General features: G+C 42.7%; 1 protein-coding gene across 1 annotated transcript in view; it reads left to right on the top strand.

Moving 5' to 3' along the window:
* Positions 1–13,615, top strand: part of LOC311059099 (1-phosphatidylinositol 4,5-bisphosphate phosphodiesterase beta-1-like) — a gene marked incomplete at both ends in the record, with an annotated part of 40,331 nt that extends 26,716 nt beyond the window's left edge. The window contains 15 exons of the mRNA XM_084076732.1: positions 647–771; positions 1,583–1,737; positions 2,007–2,174; positions 3,350–3,449; positions 4,655–4,759; positions 5,068–5,180; positions 6,853–7,006; positions 7,451–7,504; positions 8,065–8,242; positions 9,651–9,789; positions 10,587–10,663; positions 10,829–10,918; positions 12,101–12,158; positions 13,093–13,179; positions 13,466–13,615. Coding sequence (XP_083932858.1) covers positions 647–771; positions 1,583–1,737; positions 2,007–2,174; positions 3,350–3,449; positions 4,655–4,759; positions 5,068–5,180; positions 6,853–7,006; positions 7,451–7,504; positions 8,065–8,242; positions 9,651–9,789; positions 10,587–10,663; positions 10,829–10,918; positions 12,101–12,158; positions 13,093–13,179; positions 13,466–13,615 — 1,753 coding nt within the window. The remainder of the gene's footprint in view (positions 1–646; positions 772–1,582; positions 1,738–2,006; positions 2,175–3,349; positions 3,450–4,654; positions 4,760–5,067; positions 5,181–6,852; positions 7,007–7,450; positions 7,505–8,064; positions 8,243–9,650; positions 9,790–10,586; positions 10,664–10,828; positions 10,919–12,100; positions 12,159–13,092; positions 13,180–13,465) is intronic.
* Positions 13,616–14,392: the final 777 nt, after the last annotated feature.

Here is a 14,392-nt window from a genome sequence, read left to right as displayed (position 1 = left end):
CATTTTTTTTTATGTAAATGAATAATAACTACATACACAGAACTTATAAAAAGGTGTGAAATAAAACTATTGCTTTTCCCCCCCAAAAAAACTATTTTGTTTGTGAAATGTGAAATTTGAAATAATTGTGTCCACAATTATTGTGTTATTTAGCTCTGTAAGTTCACAGCTGCCATAGTGTTTTTTCATTGGATAAATTCATTGGGTGAATTTCTGTCCTAATGATGTGCTTGGAGACAGCCATCATGTTACAATATTGCAAACTACATGCCTGCTGCCTTATAAACATACATCACAGAAATAAAAAAAACCTTATGCAATGAAGGTGTTGCAAATGCGACAGATGGGTGGGCCGCATGCATTTTCAGAGCACATTTATTTCAATGATCAATCAATCGATTGGTCATGGAACTAACGTAGTATACTTTTACGTTTATTTTTATCGGTATCACAATAAAAGCGAAAACGTTGTTTTACTTTGTTTAACATTAATTAAATTCATTCATTAATTCTTAATTAATTCATCTTAGTGTTTGGCCAACTATTTGGGGGCCCGACCCACAGGTTGGGAATCGCGGGCATAAGGGTTAACAGTGTTAACAGCAGAAATGGGATCAGTACAAGTCCTTTACCTTTGCTGTACCAGATATAATAAGTCCCAGCTGAGTCGTATCTACCCCAAAGGAACCAGAGTGGACTCCTCCAACTACATGCCTCAACTGTTCTGGAACGCTGGCTGTCAGCTGGTGGCTCTCAACTACCAGACTATAGGTAGGTACTAGGTAGTCTCTCAACTACCAGACTATAGGTAGGTACTAGGTAGTCTCTCAACGACCAGACTATAGGTAGGTACTAGGTAGTCTCTCAACTACCAGACTATAGGTAGGTACTATAGGTAGTCTCTCAACTACCAGACTATAGGTAGTCTCTCAACTACCAGACTATAGGTAGGTAGTCTCTCAACTACCAGACTACTGTATAGGCAGGTAGTCTCTCAACTACCAGACTATAGATAGGAAGTCTCTCAATTACCAGACTATAGGTAGTCTCTCAACTACCAGACTATAGATAGGAAGTCTCTCAATTACCAGACTATATTGAGTCTCTAAACTACCAGACTATAGATAGGAAGTCTCTCAATTACCAGACTATAGGTAGTCTCTCAACTACCAGAACACTGTATAGGCAGGTAGTCTCTCAACTACCATACTGTAAATAGGAAGTCTCTCAACTACCAGACTATAGGTAGGAACTAGGAAGTCTCTCAACTACCAGGCTATAGGAAGGAAGTGAATGCACATAAATGTTCAATCAAAACAATTAATAAACAAACAACATCAGTAACTGAGGTCAACTGTCTCACTGTCCTAACAAGGCTGAGGGCACTGTACTCGAACACAGGACTTTTTTTTAACACAGAAGCAAACACTGCTGCCCCAGCCAAGTCATTGCCACGGATGAGATCGACACCTGAGTCCGCACACCAACTTGGACCAGACCAGACACAAGTGGGGAGGAAAGTTGACACGCATGCATGCAAAGGCACACGTAAAACGTTCTTCTTAACATCTTGTTGTACCAGATCTGTCCATGCAGTTCAACCTCTTCATGTATGAGTACAACGGTCGCAGTGGCTACAGACTCAAACCCGAGTTCATGAGACGACCAGACAAACACTTTGACCCCTTCACAGAGACCACAGTGGACGGGATTGTGGCCAACACTCTGTCTGTTAAGGTGTGTGTGTCTGTCTGTCTGTCTGTCTGTCTGTCTGTCAAAAAAGTGGAAAATTGGCACTCATGAAATCACTGTCCTAAAGTGCATACTCACAAGTACTGTATAGTAATACAAATGTTTGTTTGTGTGTGTGTGTGTGTGTGTGTGTGTGTGTGTGTGTGTGTGTGTGTGTGTGTGTGTGTGTGTGTGTGTGTGTGTGTGTGTGTGTGTGTGTGTGTGTGTGTGTGTGTGTGTGTGTGTGTGTGTGTGTGTGTGTGTGTGTGTGGCAGGTGATCTCGGGTCAGCTCCTGAGCGAGAAGAGGGTGGGTGTTTACGTGGAGGTGGACATGTTTGGACTGCCTGTGGACACCAGGAGGAAAGCCCTGAAGACCAAAACCTCTCAGAACAATAACGCCATCAACCCTGTCTGGGACGAGGAGCCGATCGTCTTCAAAAAGGTAGCTAGATCATCATATTTTTTTCTTGAACACTTTGAAAATGTATTTTTGGGGCCGTGTAGCCGCCCCCTATAAGTGAGTTTTGGACACCGACCAAAAAATGTGTGTACCCCCTAACCCTTCCATTGTTAATGCAAATCGATACTTTTTTTCATATCAGCCAATCACATTACAGCTAGTGTCATCACCACTAACTGTAATGTGATTGGCTGACTTTGCAAATTCAGGACTGTGATTGGCTAGCGAAACACATGACACATGTGCAGCCCTATGAATAGCAGTATGGACTTTAAAAAAAGTCATTCATCCTTTTTTTAAAGTGAGTCATGTTGTGATGACCACACACCGCCCACTTCACACTGGGTGTGATTTTTCAATGTATATAGGGACTTAAAAGTACTTGATCCAAGCCGGAACACAATTGATTGATTGATCGTCCAAAAATGCTGTATGTTTTATGCCAATAAAGCCCTATTAATTGAATTGAATTACTAAAGAGAGGGAGAGAGAGAGAGAGAGAGAGAGAGAGAGAGAGAGAGAGAGAGACCCTGAACATAGCACAGAGATGTCTGTGGCTGCTCTCCACGGTTCTGAAGTAACTGTAGCTGCTGTCCATTGTTCTGAAGTAACTGTAGCTGCTGTCCATGGTTCTGAAGTAACTGTAGCTGTTGCCCATGGTCCTGAAGTAACTGCAGCTGCTGTCCATGGTCCTGAAGTAACTGTAGCTGCTGTCCATGGTCCTGAAGTAACTGTAGCTGCTGTCCATGGTCCTGAAGTAACTGTAGCTGCTGTCCATGGTTCTGAAGTAACTGTCACTGCAGCTGTTGTCCAAGGGGCCTGTGGTCCCTGTGCTGGTGTGACTATTCTGATGGCAGTCCCCTGAACAAAGTTTGTGCAATGTTTGGTGCGATCGGCGCAACGGTGCGCCTCGCAAGTGCGGATGTTACGTTTGTCGACCCACCCTCTAGGCAATTTTAATATAGGATAATGAAATGCCTAAATTTGGAGGTCAGGTTGAAAGTGTATTTCAGAAATAGAGAAAATGAAAATATTGAACAGATTTTCAACAACAAAATAACTGTATGGTATGTTGTTTCCCAAAAATTTTCCTCAGAGCCCTCCCTTCTTACATGTGACTGTACTGTATTAATGTGCTAATGTCATGTCTTCGCCAGGTGATTCTCCCAACGTTGGCTTCTCTGAGAATAGCAGCTTTTGAGGAAGGAGGGAAGTTCATCGGTCATAGAATTATTCCAGTGTCAGCCATTAGACCAGGTAGTTAATTTATCTGTGCAACATGTAACCATTAAACACCCCTGACAATTTATTATGTTAAAGTAAAGGAGTAAAGCCTGCTCAACCCTTATCAGAATCTGAATCTAAATGTATTGTCATTATATCGAGTGTGTGCAGTGTGTGCTCAACAACATTCAATAACAAAAAATGCATTGCAGTGCTAATAATAATGAATATACTCTATCATGCTTGTGGGGGGGGGGGTCAGTTCATATTTGCATTTAACACGGTGATGGCTCTGGGGAAGAAGCTATGTTTGAGTCTGTCCCTAACAAAAGATAGGCAGATACTGTAAAGGTAACTTTTGGCAGTATTTGTACTGTATAGACACACAAAAAACACAATGTAATGTTATACTATCCCAGTCAGGCAGAAACCTTGCACCTACATATTTAATCTTTGTATGTTTTTTTCTTAAAATGAATGCCCTACATGCAAAAGTAGCGGAAATAACCAATCTGCAAGCTCACAATGCATCGCCATATTTCTGAGCTTGATCAGCGTGCAATGCAACGTGTTTTGAGCTTGTAGATCGGCTACTTATGGCAAAGAGATTTGGTGTAGACAGAAAAAAGTGGTCAAAGCACACTTGCAAATCAGGTCTGTTTGACTAAGAATAAAGGGTTTAATGGCTTAAAGGACCACTTCACCCAAATTCACTAATGCTCATTATAAGATGGCACCATTTCTGTCTACTCACTTTGTGTCTCAGAAAAGGGCTGCGGACAGTTCAGAAACCTGCCTACCAGAGACATCATCGGTAGGCAGGTTTGGTCATTTCAAACACTTTTTTTTGTTTTTTTTTGTATTAACGTAAGAGCAATGCCTTCTGGTTCTATACTCTCGCAAAATAAAAAACAAACATTGAAATCTTGCCTACCGATGACCTCACTGGTAGGCAGGTTTCTGAACTCTTCACAGCCCTCCTCTGAGACAGAGACCAAATATATAGAAATGGTGCCCTCTTATAATGAGCATTAGTGAGGGACATTTATTATGAAGATAGGTGAAGTGGTCCTTGAAGCCCATTCTACCAAGAAACATTATTGTGTACTTTTCGGACAGAATACTGTGTGCTATCTCCATCAGTTCTCCGGTATGCCACCACGCACTAAACTAGAAATGCGTGGGAGTGTGCACCATGCATAATGTGTGTGCTGTTATTGCTTATTTCCTTGCCTTAGGCTATCGCTACATCGGTTTGAGGAGCGAGAAAAACCATTCCCTGATTCTTCCCGCTGTGTTTGTCTACATAGAGGTCAAAGATTATGTACCGGACACCTTCGCAGGTATCTCTCTCTCAAATCCCCCCCCCTCCACACACACACACACACACACACACACACACACACACACACACACACACACACACACACACACACACACACACACACACACACACACACACACACACACACACACACACACACACACACAGTCACACATTATATTATACTGTTTAGACTGATGATGGGTTATTGGTTCACCCAATGATCCTAGATTACTATTTCTATGCATATGAGCTTTACCTTGCTTACTGTTAGTCGCTCTGGATTAAGAGTGTCTGCTAAATTCCTAAATTGTATGTCCTGTGTAGATGTGATCGAGGCGCTGTCCAACCCGATCCGCTACGTGAACCTGTTGGAACAGAGAGCCAATCAGCTGGCAGCTCTGACTCTAGAGGACGCTGAAGAGGACACTCACACGGAGGTACATTTTGTTTATTACTTTTTTAACCACTTAAACCCCATATGGTTGAGCGGAGTCCCTCAGGGCTCTATGCTAGTGCTGCGAAAGCTTTCCCCACAATACGGATGCTGGGGTTTAAGTGGTTAAACTACATACTTTATTGACTGGAGTCCCCCAGGGCCCTATATTACGCCCCCAACATTTTACCTTTACACTTTCTTTTGCGACACATTGCAAGCTTGCAAGTAACTATAAAGAAAACATCACATGGATGCACCTGGGACGTATCATCAGTGTTGTAGCCTGGGGTTATGGGGTGTTTCGGGTCTCGCAACAACATACACCCTCGCCCAGGTGACCCAGCCGGGGTTGATCAAGCCCCGACTTACGTCCCAGTAGCTACCCACGGTCAGTCCTCTTAGGGAAAGACAGGGCCACTCAGTCCGCTCCTCCGGTACTACTCTGCCGGGACTGGGGGAGGCTCTGGCACGTGGAGGGACTAGGCTCTGTGGGAGGCCTCCTGGCCGGGCTCCTCCTTCGTCTCACCAGGTCCAGGACTTGAGCGCTGCACCAGACTCCCCCCGATCCAAACATTTCCTTCTGGCGTCATGGTGTCTTGGGCCGTGGTGGTACTGCAGGCTCCACTTGCGGCTTGCTTGAATGGCCCTCCTAAAGGCCTCACCATGGATTTGTTGGGCTTCTTCCTCACAGAAGACACAGGCTGGGGCGCCAACCCATACTGCTCCCGAGATGCTGTCTACATTCCGGCTGTCACCCGTCTCTCCGGTGGTCACCAAACTATTCCTGGTTGTTACGTAGTCTAATTCCTATGAGCCACTATATATCAGTCACTAACTATAAAGAAAACATCACATGGATGCACCTGGGACGTATCATCAGTGTTGTAGTAATAAGTAAGTAAGTATAGCTGGTGACACATGTCAGGAGCCTATCTCCTGTTTCTGTAGCGTGAGGCTGCTTGATGTGCAAAATCCCTTGGACATGACGCTAGTACTGTGTGTCGCAGGGACTTATACCCCAATCCAACCCTTGCAGGGAGGCATTGGGTTCTTTTTATAGTTTTTAGACCCGGCCCGGCGATTGAACCCCTGACCACACAATCTCAGGGCAGACATTCTAACCACGAGGCCACTGAGCTGGCCTGCGAGCTTATATTGGCTATTTTTACGCAGAGTAGGCACCCTATGGTTCATATGGTTAGTAATTTTCGAGGGGGGCCCAGGCTAGGAGCCCTGGTGTCAGGGGGGGCATGACTTCTAGATGCATCATGGGTCCACCCACAAGCTTCTATTTGAGAAATAAAGGCTATATTTATCACAGTTTTGCCAAAACAAAAACAGAGACACATGGGACTTAATTGTGAAAATAACATCGCTTGAAGAACTTTCACCTTTACACACTTTTCAACCTGGTGTGTTGCCCTTTATTTAAATAAAATAAAGTTTGTATTCAATTGTTTGCCTGTTCATTCAAGTATATTCACAGTATAACTCAAGTTAAATGTCTGTTCAATATACTTAATTAAAATGTTGTATCTACAGTATCAAAAAGTTATTTGTGTTTATTTTTATTTAGCCTTGTATCTGCCAGTGTGAACGCAGCACAAGACTCAAAATCGGGATCTTCATCGGTGGGGCTCTAGTGCTGTTTATTGTGTTCATACTGTATTTAGGAACAGGCTGACAGCTCTGTTGAGGGAAAGAAGGATCTGCGACCCGTTCCAGTAGAGAACGGCCTTAGCCCCGCCTCTGGACCCACAGGCGGCCACACCCCCATCGCCACCACACCAAAAGTTTCTGCAGCCAATCACCATGCAGCTGCCACAGGTACTGTATGAGTGTAACTGAGTGACTCAGAGTCTCTGCCTGATGACCAAAAGCCAAAAGAAGAAACATTGTACGTCCTTATCTCCATATTTCATCCATATTTTTATGTTCTTTTGGTAAATTAATGCCCTACTTCATCATACAAGAGTGACGCGCAAAAGCAGTGCAAATAGACAATCTAAAAGCTTACACAACACGTCCGCCATGGGCTTGTAGATCTGCTATTTGTATACATTTTGAAACATTTTATTTATTAACAAGAGCTAAGATGTGACTAAATAATAACGGATCCAGCAATGGATCCATTGGAACACAGGTTATTTTTTTCCATTTCCTGAAAAGTAGCTGTTTTGGACATACAAGTTTCCTAAGCCTGGTGGATAGTTGTTATCCTTATTATGACATTATTGTTGTGGTAATGTTGACATTTTCTTTGTGTTTCAGAAGCAACGAAGCAAGCAGCCAAGACTGAAGACCTGGTCCTAAGTGTGCTGTTAGGTCAGTCACTGTCACATCGTAATGCTGAGCTGAACTCTTCACCAAGGTATATTTAAATCGATAGCAGGGGTCTTCAACAATTCTCAGCCCAAGGACTCCTTAGCCGAGAGAGAGATGAAGCAGGGACCCCCACTACATATTGTATAACATTGTGTTGCAGATTAAACCTTTTCATAGATTTCATATAGCTTAATAGACTTGTTTGACAGCATTATCATGTTGGATTCATGTTAATGTGTATTAAAGTGTAAACCGTAAACTTGACCTTTCACTCTTTACTTAGTCTGCTCTTTTTTCCCTGTACACCAGATGTCTTTGCCAAAAAAATAGCCGATCTACAAGCTCACAACGCCTCGCGCTGCGAGGCGTTGTAAGCTTGTAGATCTGCTGTTTTTGGCTAAAGTTCTCCTCAGAATAGGGATGCTAGGGTTGAAGTGGTTAAAAAAAAAAAAAAAGATCCTTTGACACAAAGATTTTGGCGGCCCCCCTGTAGTAACTCTGAGGACCCACTGTTGAAGACCCCTGATCTATGGTATTGTTCCGTGTGAATGTGTGAGCAGACGTCGGGGTGGGCACCATAGAGAGTCTGCAGCAGTCCAAGACTTACCAGAAGCAGCAGAGACGACAGTTCAAGGAGCTGAAGGAGCTGGTGAGGAGACACCAGAAGAAGACCTCGGAGCTCCTCAAAGAGTTCAACAACAGATACAAGAAGACCTCCAGACAACAGAGCAAGGCCCGGTAATTCAACTTAGAGTATTTCCATTTGAAACACTTCTGGGGTAATTTTCACCAATCGTCAACCTATCTTCATATGATTGGTCCTCAGTAATGCTCATTAAAACATGGTACCATTCTGTCTACTCACTCTGGGTCTCAGAGGAGGACTGTGGACAGTTCAGAAACCTGCCTACCGGTGACATCATCGATAGGCAGGTTTGGTAATTTCAAGCATTTAATTTTATATTATTAATACAAGAACAATGGCTTCTGTTACAACATGCTAACATTCCAGGCAGAGAAAGGCTGTAGTTTCTATTAGCTTGGCAGGTTACTGAACTGTCCATAGCCCACCAATGAGTCACAGAGTGAGTAGATGTAAACAGCATTAGGCATTATTAGTGAGGACCAATTACTGTATACGAAGTGCTCCTTCGTCTGGGGTGCACACAAAAGGCCAAGTAGAAATGACGATTGGTGAAGTGGTCATTTAAGTTGCTTGATTCAATATTTATAAACCCATTCAACTTTGAGATTTAGTTTTAAGAATTGACTAGTTTTTGTTTAGATTCAGTCGGTTACAGGCGGTTTCACACCGGCGATTATGCGAATATACGCAAAATTCGGACTCGTTCCGAATAATTAAAAGACGCTTTTTCGCTTCGCTTTTTCGCTCCATGGAAGCTTCCATTGACTTTATAAGGTTTAAAAAATATATATATTATTTGCATGAAAAATTCGCCCCCGGTGTGTAAGGACCTTATGTCTTGGTTTTAGTTACCTACTGCATCATAACCCTGCTGCAAACGCAAGTTTGCATGATCTGTAATTGTGCTATATGTTTCAATCTGTGTGTGTGCTCCACATGGAGATTGTGGGGCGGTTGAGGAGGAGGATAAATGATAGATTCACCTAACCCAAGAGGAAGTATATTAGACTTAGCCTGTCATGTGTGCCGGTAGCCATGAAGATTTATAATGAGGCGCACAATGGTGGCTCTGCTCGGCCAATAGACTAATTAGTACAGTACTACTAATTACAGTAAAAACGCGGTTCATTGCGGCAGTCTCATCTGACAGTTGCAGACCGGTTCCATTTAGGGATAACGGTTCCAAGTAGTTGCAAGTAGTTGCAGTTGCAGGAGTTGCATTGGTGTGGACTGAATCTTAGACAGTGTCTGACACAGTTAGGACACTATCTGACATGGTCACTGTGTGTATTCTTATAATTCATTTTGTCCTGAATAATGCAAGCTTTGTTGAAGGTCTACTGTTGTATACAATTGTTCATTATTGATGGTGTTTCTATTGTGTGTGATGTTTCCACCCTGCTTTATCTACAGTACTTTCTCTTGCCCAGTAGCTGTATCCCAACTGCTGTGCTGCCTCCCCCCACGGGATGAATAAAGGTCTTATCTTATCTTATCTAGGAGTGTTCATGCACAGTCCGACAGCGGGAGGGATGAGCGTCTTCAGCTGCTGAGAGAGGAGCAGGAGCAGCAGCTACTGGCTCTAAGACAGGAGCAATACTACAGTCAGAAATACCTGCAGAGAGAGCATATTAAAATGGTAGGTACTGTAGTGTAGGTCTCTGCCATCAACCTTTAAGTCATTAAGACCTGAGGCCAATTCTAAAAATGTCTTCTAAATCCTAGTAGTTTTCTGTTTTCTATGTTGCTATATCAGTGGTGCTCAAACTTTTTCATGTCAAGGACACCCACAATTATGTTGATTTGGCCGGTAGGGTAAGTGATTTGCGTTGGTTAAAATAATTGTTAAATAGCTCTATATTCTGATAGTACTCATTGATATAGAGTGTTTGTTCAGTAAAAGGAGTCTCCTTGTCTTTCCACCTCTTTATTAAACAGAAAATGCATTTTCGTTTCAGTTTCAGTTTCATTTCCAATTTTATCCAATCAGGATAGAGAACTCAATCAGGATACAGAATACAGATTAAACAAGTGAAATTGGAAGTGATGACACTAAGAAATGAGCAGACACAATTGGAACTGGAACACTATAAAAATGAAGCTTAAAAATGGGTACTTTCTCCTGATTGGCTGAGATTTTGACACCTACCGAAAAATGTATTTTCTGTTTATTAAAGAGCTGGAGAAACATGGAGACTCCTGTTACTGAACAAACACTCTATAGCAATGATTACATCAGAATATAGTGTTTTAACCTTTTAACAAAATACTTTTTGTTTTAACCAAAAAATATCACTTACCCTACCTTTAACTACTTTAACCCAAGGACCCACTTTGAGAACCAATGTGCTATATAGCTAAAATCTAAAATGACACAGATGCTTTCCCGGTTTTAATGGATGTGGGCATGTCAATGTACTGTTTTATGTTGTCTAGCTGACAGAGAGACTGAGCACAGTGGCAGAGGAGAGTCACAATGCCCAGATGAAGAAACTGAAGGACATCTGTGACAAGTAAGATCATCTTTTTTTACAATTTTCACACTGAAGAGTATAACTACTCTTAAAATGTTTGCAGAAACTGCAGGCCGGGTCATACCAAAGAATATATATAAAGAGAAATAATATATACTGTATATCTACCTGTTCTGGTGGATGTAATGTCACTGTCACTGCCAGGGAGAAGAAAGAGTTGAAGCGACAGATGGATCGAAGGAGAACAGAAAAGATCAACCAGGCCAAGACCAAAGAGAAACATCTGGCTGAAGAGTAAGATAGCACGTATACTGTACGCACTCACATCCGCACGGTTCATTTAAAGGCATAGTTCACCCGTTTTCAATCTTACCTTCATTATAACCGATTTAGACCCGGAACATCTATACGTTGTTATATCTTTTAAGCCGGGAACACCTCTGTATCATTTTAGTTAGCTATGTATCGTTGCTGTCGGGCAGAAACCTCTTATCTCCATATTTTTCCCGTAAATTAACGCCATCATTCTACAGTGTCACACAAAAGCATTAAAAGTAGCAGAGCCACAAGCTCGAAAGGCGCCACAAAGCGCTGCGTTTTTGCTATTTTTTACTTTGAATCATGAAAAGTAACAGTTTTGGACATATGGGGTTTCCACACCGCAGAGACGATATATATAGAAACATCATTGTTTTCTCCACAAAACCTTTTCGTTTTTGGAATCGCCGTCAGGTCTAAATAATATGGTAATATGGTACACTTCCGTCTACTCACTCTGCATCTCATTGGTGGGCTGTGGACAGTTCAGAAACCTACCTACCAATGACATCATCGATGGGATGGGCATTCCAAGCTAATAGAAACTACAGCCTTTCTCTTCCTGGAAAGTTAGCATGCTGAAATAGAAGCCATTGTTCTTGCATCAATACAAATATATATACAAAGTGTGAAATCTTGTTTGAAATGACCAAAACCTGCCTACCGATGATGTCATTCATCGGTAGGCAGGTTTCTGAATTGTCCATAGTGCTGGGTGAAGTGCTACTCCTTTAACTCTGATGGCCCTAGCTTGGGCGCCGCCTCACCCCTTATGCCTAAACCTTTTGGGCATTTTTCACTATTTTGAAAAACCTCTTAAAATAGTTTAAAAAGTCGATCTACAACATTTTAAAAGGTTTTTCAAAATAGTAAAAGTTTAGGCATGATGGTGTAAGGCAAGATAGGGCCCTGAGATTGTTATTTTTTTCTTTTTTATAAAATAAGTAAAAAGTTAAAAAACAAACTCGACCAAAGTTGACCAAAGTGCTACACAGACTAGGAGGTAGCTAAATCACAAATACAGAAACCGTCAACATAGTGATTGAAGACATACAGTACACAACCAACAAAAAAAATCACAAATATATATCACTATATCTGTTCATCTATTCTCACTGTACCTTAAACGAGTTAGCCCTAACCCTGCTGTGTTCCCAGGGAGAAGATGGAAATCAATAAGTCATATGTCAACGAAGTCGTCCAGAATATCAAACGGGTGAGATGGAGGAGGGGCAGCTCAAACTTTCTTTGTTTTGGCACCTGTACCCATATCACTGTCACATCAGCAAGTACAGTATATCGTTGCTGTCCGTCAGAAACCTCTTATATCCATATTCTAACTTTGGACATATTTTAACCTCATATGTCCAACAGTTTTGGACATATGAGGTTTCCACCCGACAGAGACGATATCAAGTCTATACTGAAATCCTAATATTGTTTATATACTACATTTAAATGTTATATATTTAGACAATTTGTTGCACTTTTAACGTTTGATAAAACAAAAAAATATATCTTTACATGCTTACTAACATTAGCTTTAGCTGAGCTACTTACACGCACTTATGTGTGTATGGAATTCCTAAGGCAGTCGTCTTCAAAACCCCACCGCCAATAGTTCTGATTGGCACAGACATTCGGTCACTGCTTCATCTCTCTCTCAGCTCGGGGGTCCTTGAGATGAAAAATGTTGAAGTCGAGACCCCTGATCTATACTGTGACTCAAGTACTGGGGTTGACTACTCTGTCCACCACTGTCTGGTGGCTGGCTCAGGCGTACCTCAAAAGCCTCAAGGCCTCGCTGTGCACGTGTCCTGCATTTGTTGTCTTGCGTAATACATACTGTAATCGTACGCAGGACATTGAGTGAAAAACTAAAACAAATGAGCGCTCCCCATCGCAACTGGCTTTAATCACGACTGTTTTGGGAATTGCTTACTGTACTGTATATGTACTATATACAGGCAGACTGTCTGACTTCCCCCTCTCTCTTTCTCTCTCTCTCTCTCTCTCTGTGTGTGTCCCCTCTGTGTGTGTCCCCCCCCCCCTCTCTGTCTCCCCCCTCCCCCCCTCTCTGTCTGTCTGTCTGTCTGTCTGTCTGTCTGTCTGTCTGTCTGTCTGTCTGTCTGTCTGTCTGTCCGTCCTAGCTAGAGGATGCTCAGGTGAAGCGTCATGATCAGCTGGTGGAACAGCACAACAAGCTGCTGCAGGACATACTGGACCACAAACCAAAAGTAAAAACATACAACCCGTGCGCACACATACACACGCACGCGCGCGCGCGCGCGCACAAACACACACACACACACACACACACACACACACACACACACACACACACACACACACACACACACACACACACACACACACACACACACACACACACACACACACAAATACACATACTGTACACCAGTGGTTCTCAATGTGAGGATATTGCAAGTGTTTTGCCAAATAATTCTCTCTCTCTCTCTCTCTCTCTCTCTCTCTCTCTCTCTCTCTCTCTCTCTCGTCCAGTTGCAGGGGGCCTTGGAGGCCGAGTTTCAGGAGAAGTTTGTCCGGTTGCCAGGCGACATCCGGGACTTCCTGCAGGACGGGAAGTGGATCAAAGGTCACAACATGTCCCGCCCCCTGACCCCACATGACCCCCTGTCAGAGGAGGACTGAGGAGAGAGAGAGAGAGACGTAGCTATATTGAGGAGGGGAGGAGCAAGATTAAACAGGAAGTGGAAAATGAATCGGGGAGGGTGAAGAAATAGAGGAAGTACTATAGGAGGAAAGGAGGTTAATTAAGGAGAGAAGAAGAATGGACAGGGACGAGGTTTAGAGAGTACAAGTTTTTAACCTTTGCATTTTTTTTTAAATGTGTCCAACATTTTTCAGAAATTGTAAACCAAAGTATAAAATAGGGTTTAAGTGGTTAATGTTATATATTGTATTAATAATAATCTAAATCGGCAAAGTAACCAGTAACTAAAGCTGTCGTTTATTTGTAGTGGACCTCACAAAATGTACTTAAATACAGTACTTGAGTAAATGTACTGTCTGCCACTTCCTAGCGCCAAGGATATTTTGGAAAGCAACAACAACAATTTCAGAAACAGTACAGGTCTAACTTGATTATCAGCCTGAACCTGCGTGGAGCTTCAGTCTGAAATGAACTGCAGTGTCGGCGATTATAAGGGGGAGGGGATTCAAATTTCCCTAAAGCAATCACAAGAGATCCATGGATCCGCCTACATCTAACGTCATCGCACAGCTTGTTTTAGCAGATATTCGCTGATTGGCTTGTCGTTAGACCCACCCCCACCTCTGACTCTCATTGGACGGTACTGGACGGTATCGAAGATATCCTACGCTCACATTTCAACACCAGACCAAGAGGCAGTCCACTCAGAGAGTGGGCAGGGTCTATGGTTTGGAACCGGGCTAGTACAGGTCATT

This window comes from Gymnoscopelus microlampas (genome assembly GCF_963454915.1).
Source record: "Gymnoscopelus microlampas genome assembly, chromosome: 13".
Lineage (NCBI taxonomy): Eukaryota > Metazoa > Chordata > Actinopteri > Myctophiformes > Myctophidae > Gymnoscopelus > Gymnoscopelus microlampas.
The sequence above is the reverse complement of the archived record's forward strand: the minus strand, read 5'-3'. Positions and strand labels throughout refer to the sequence as shown.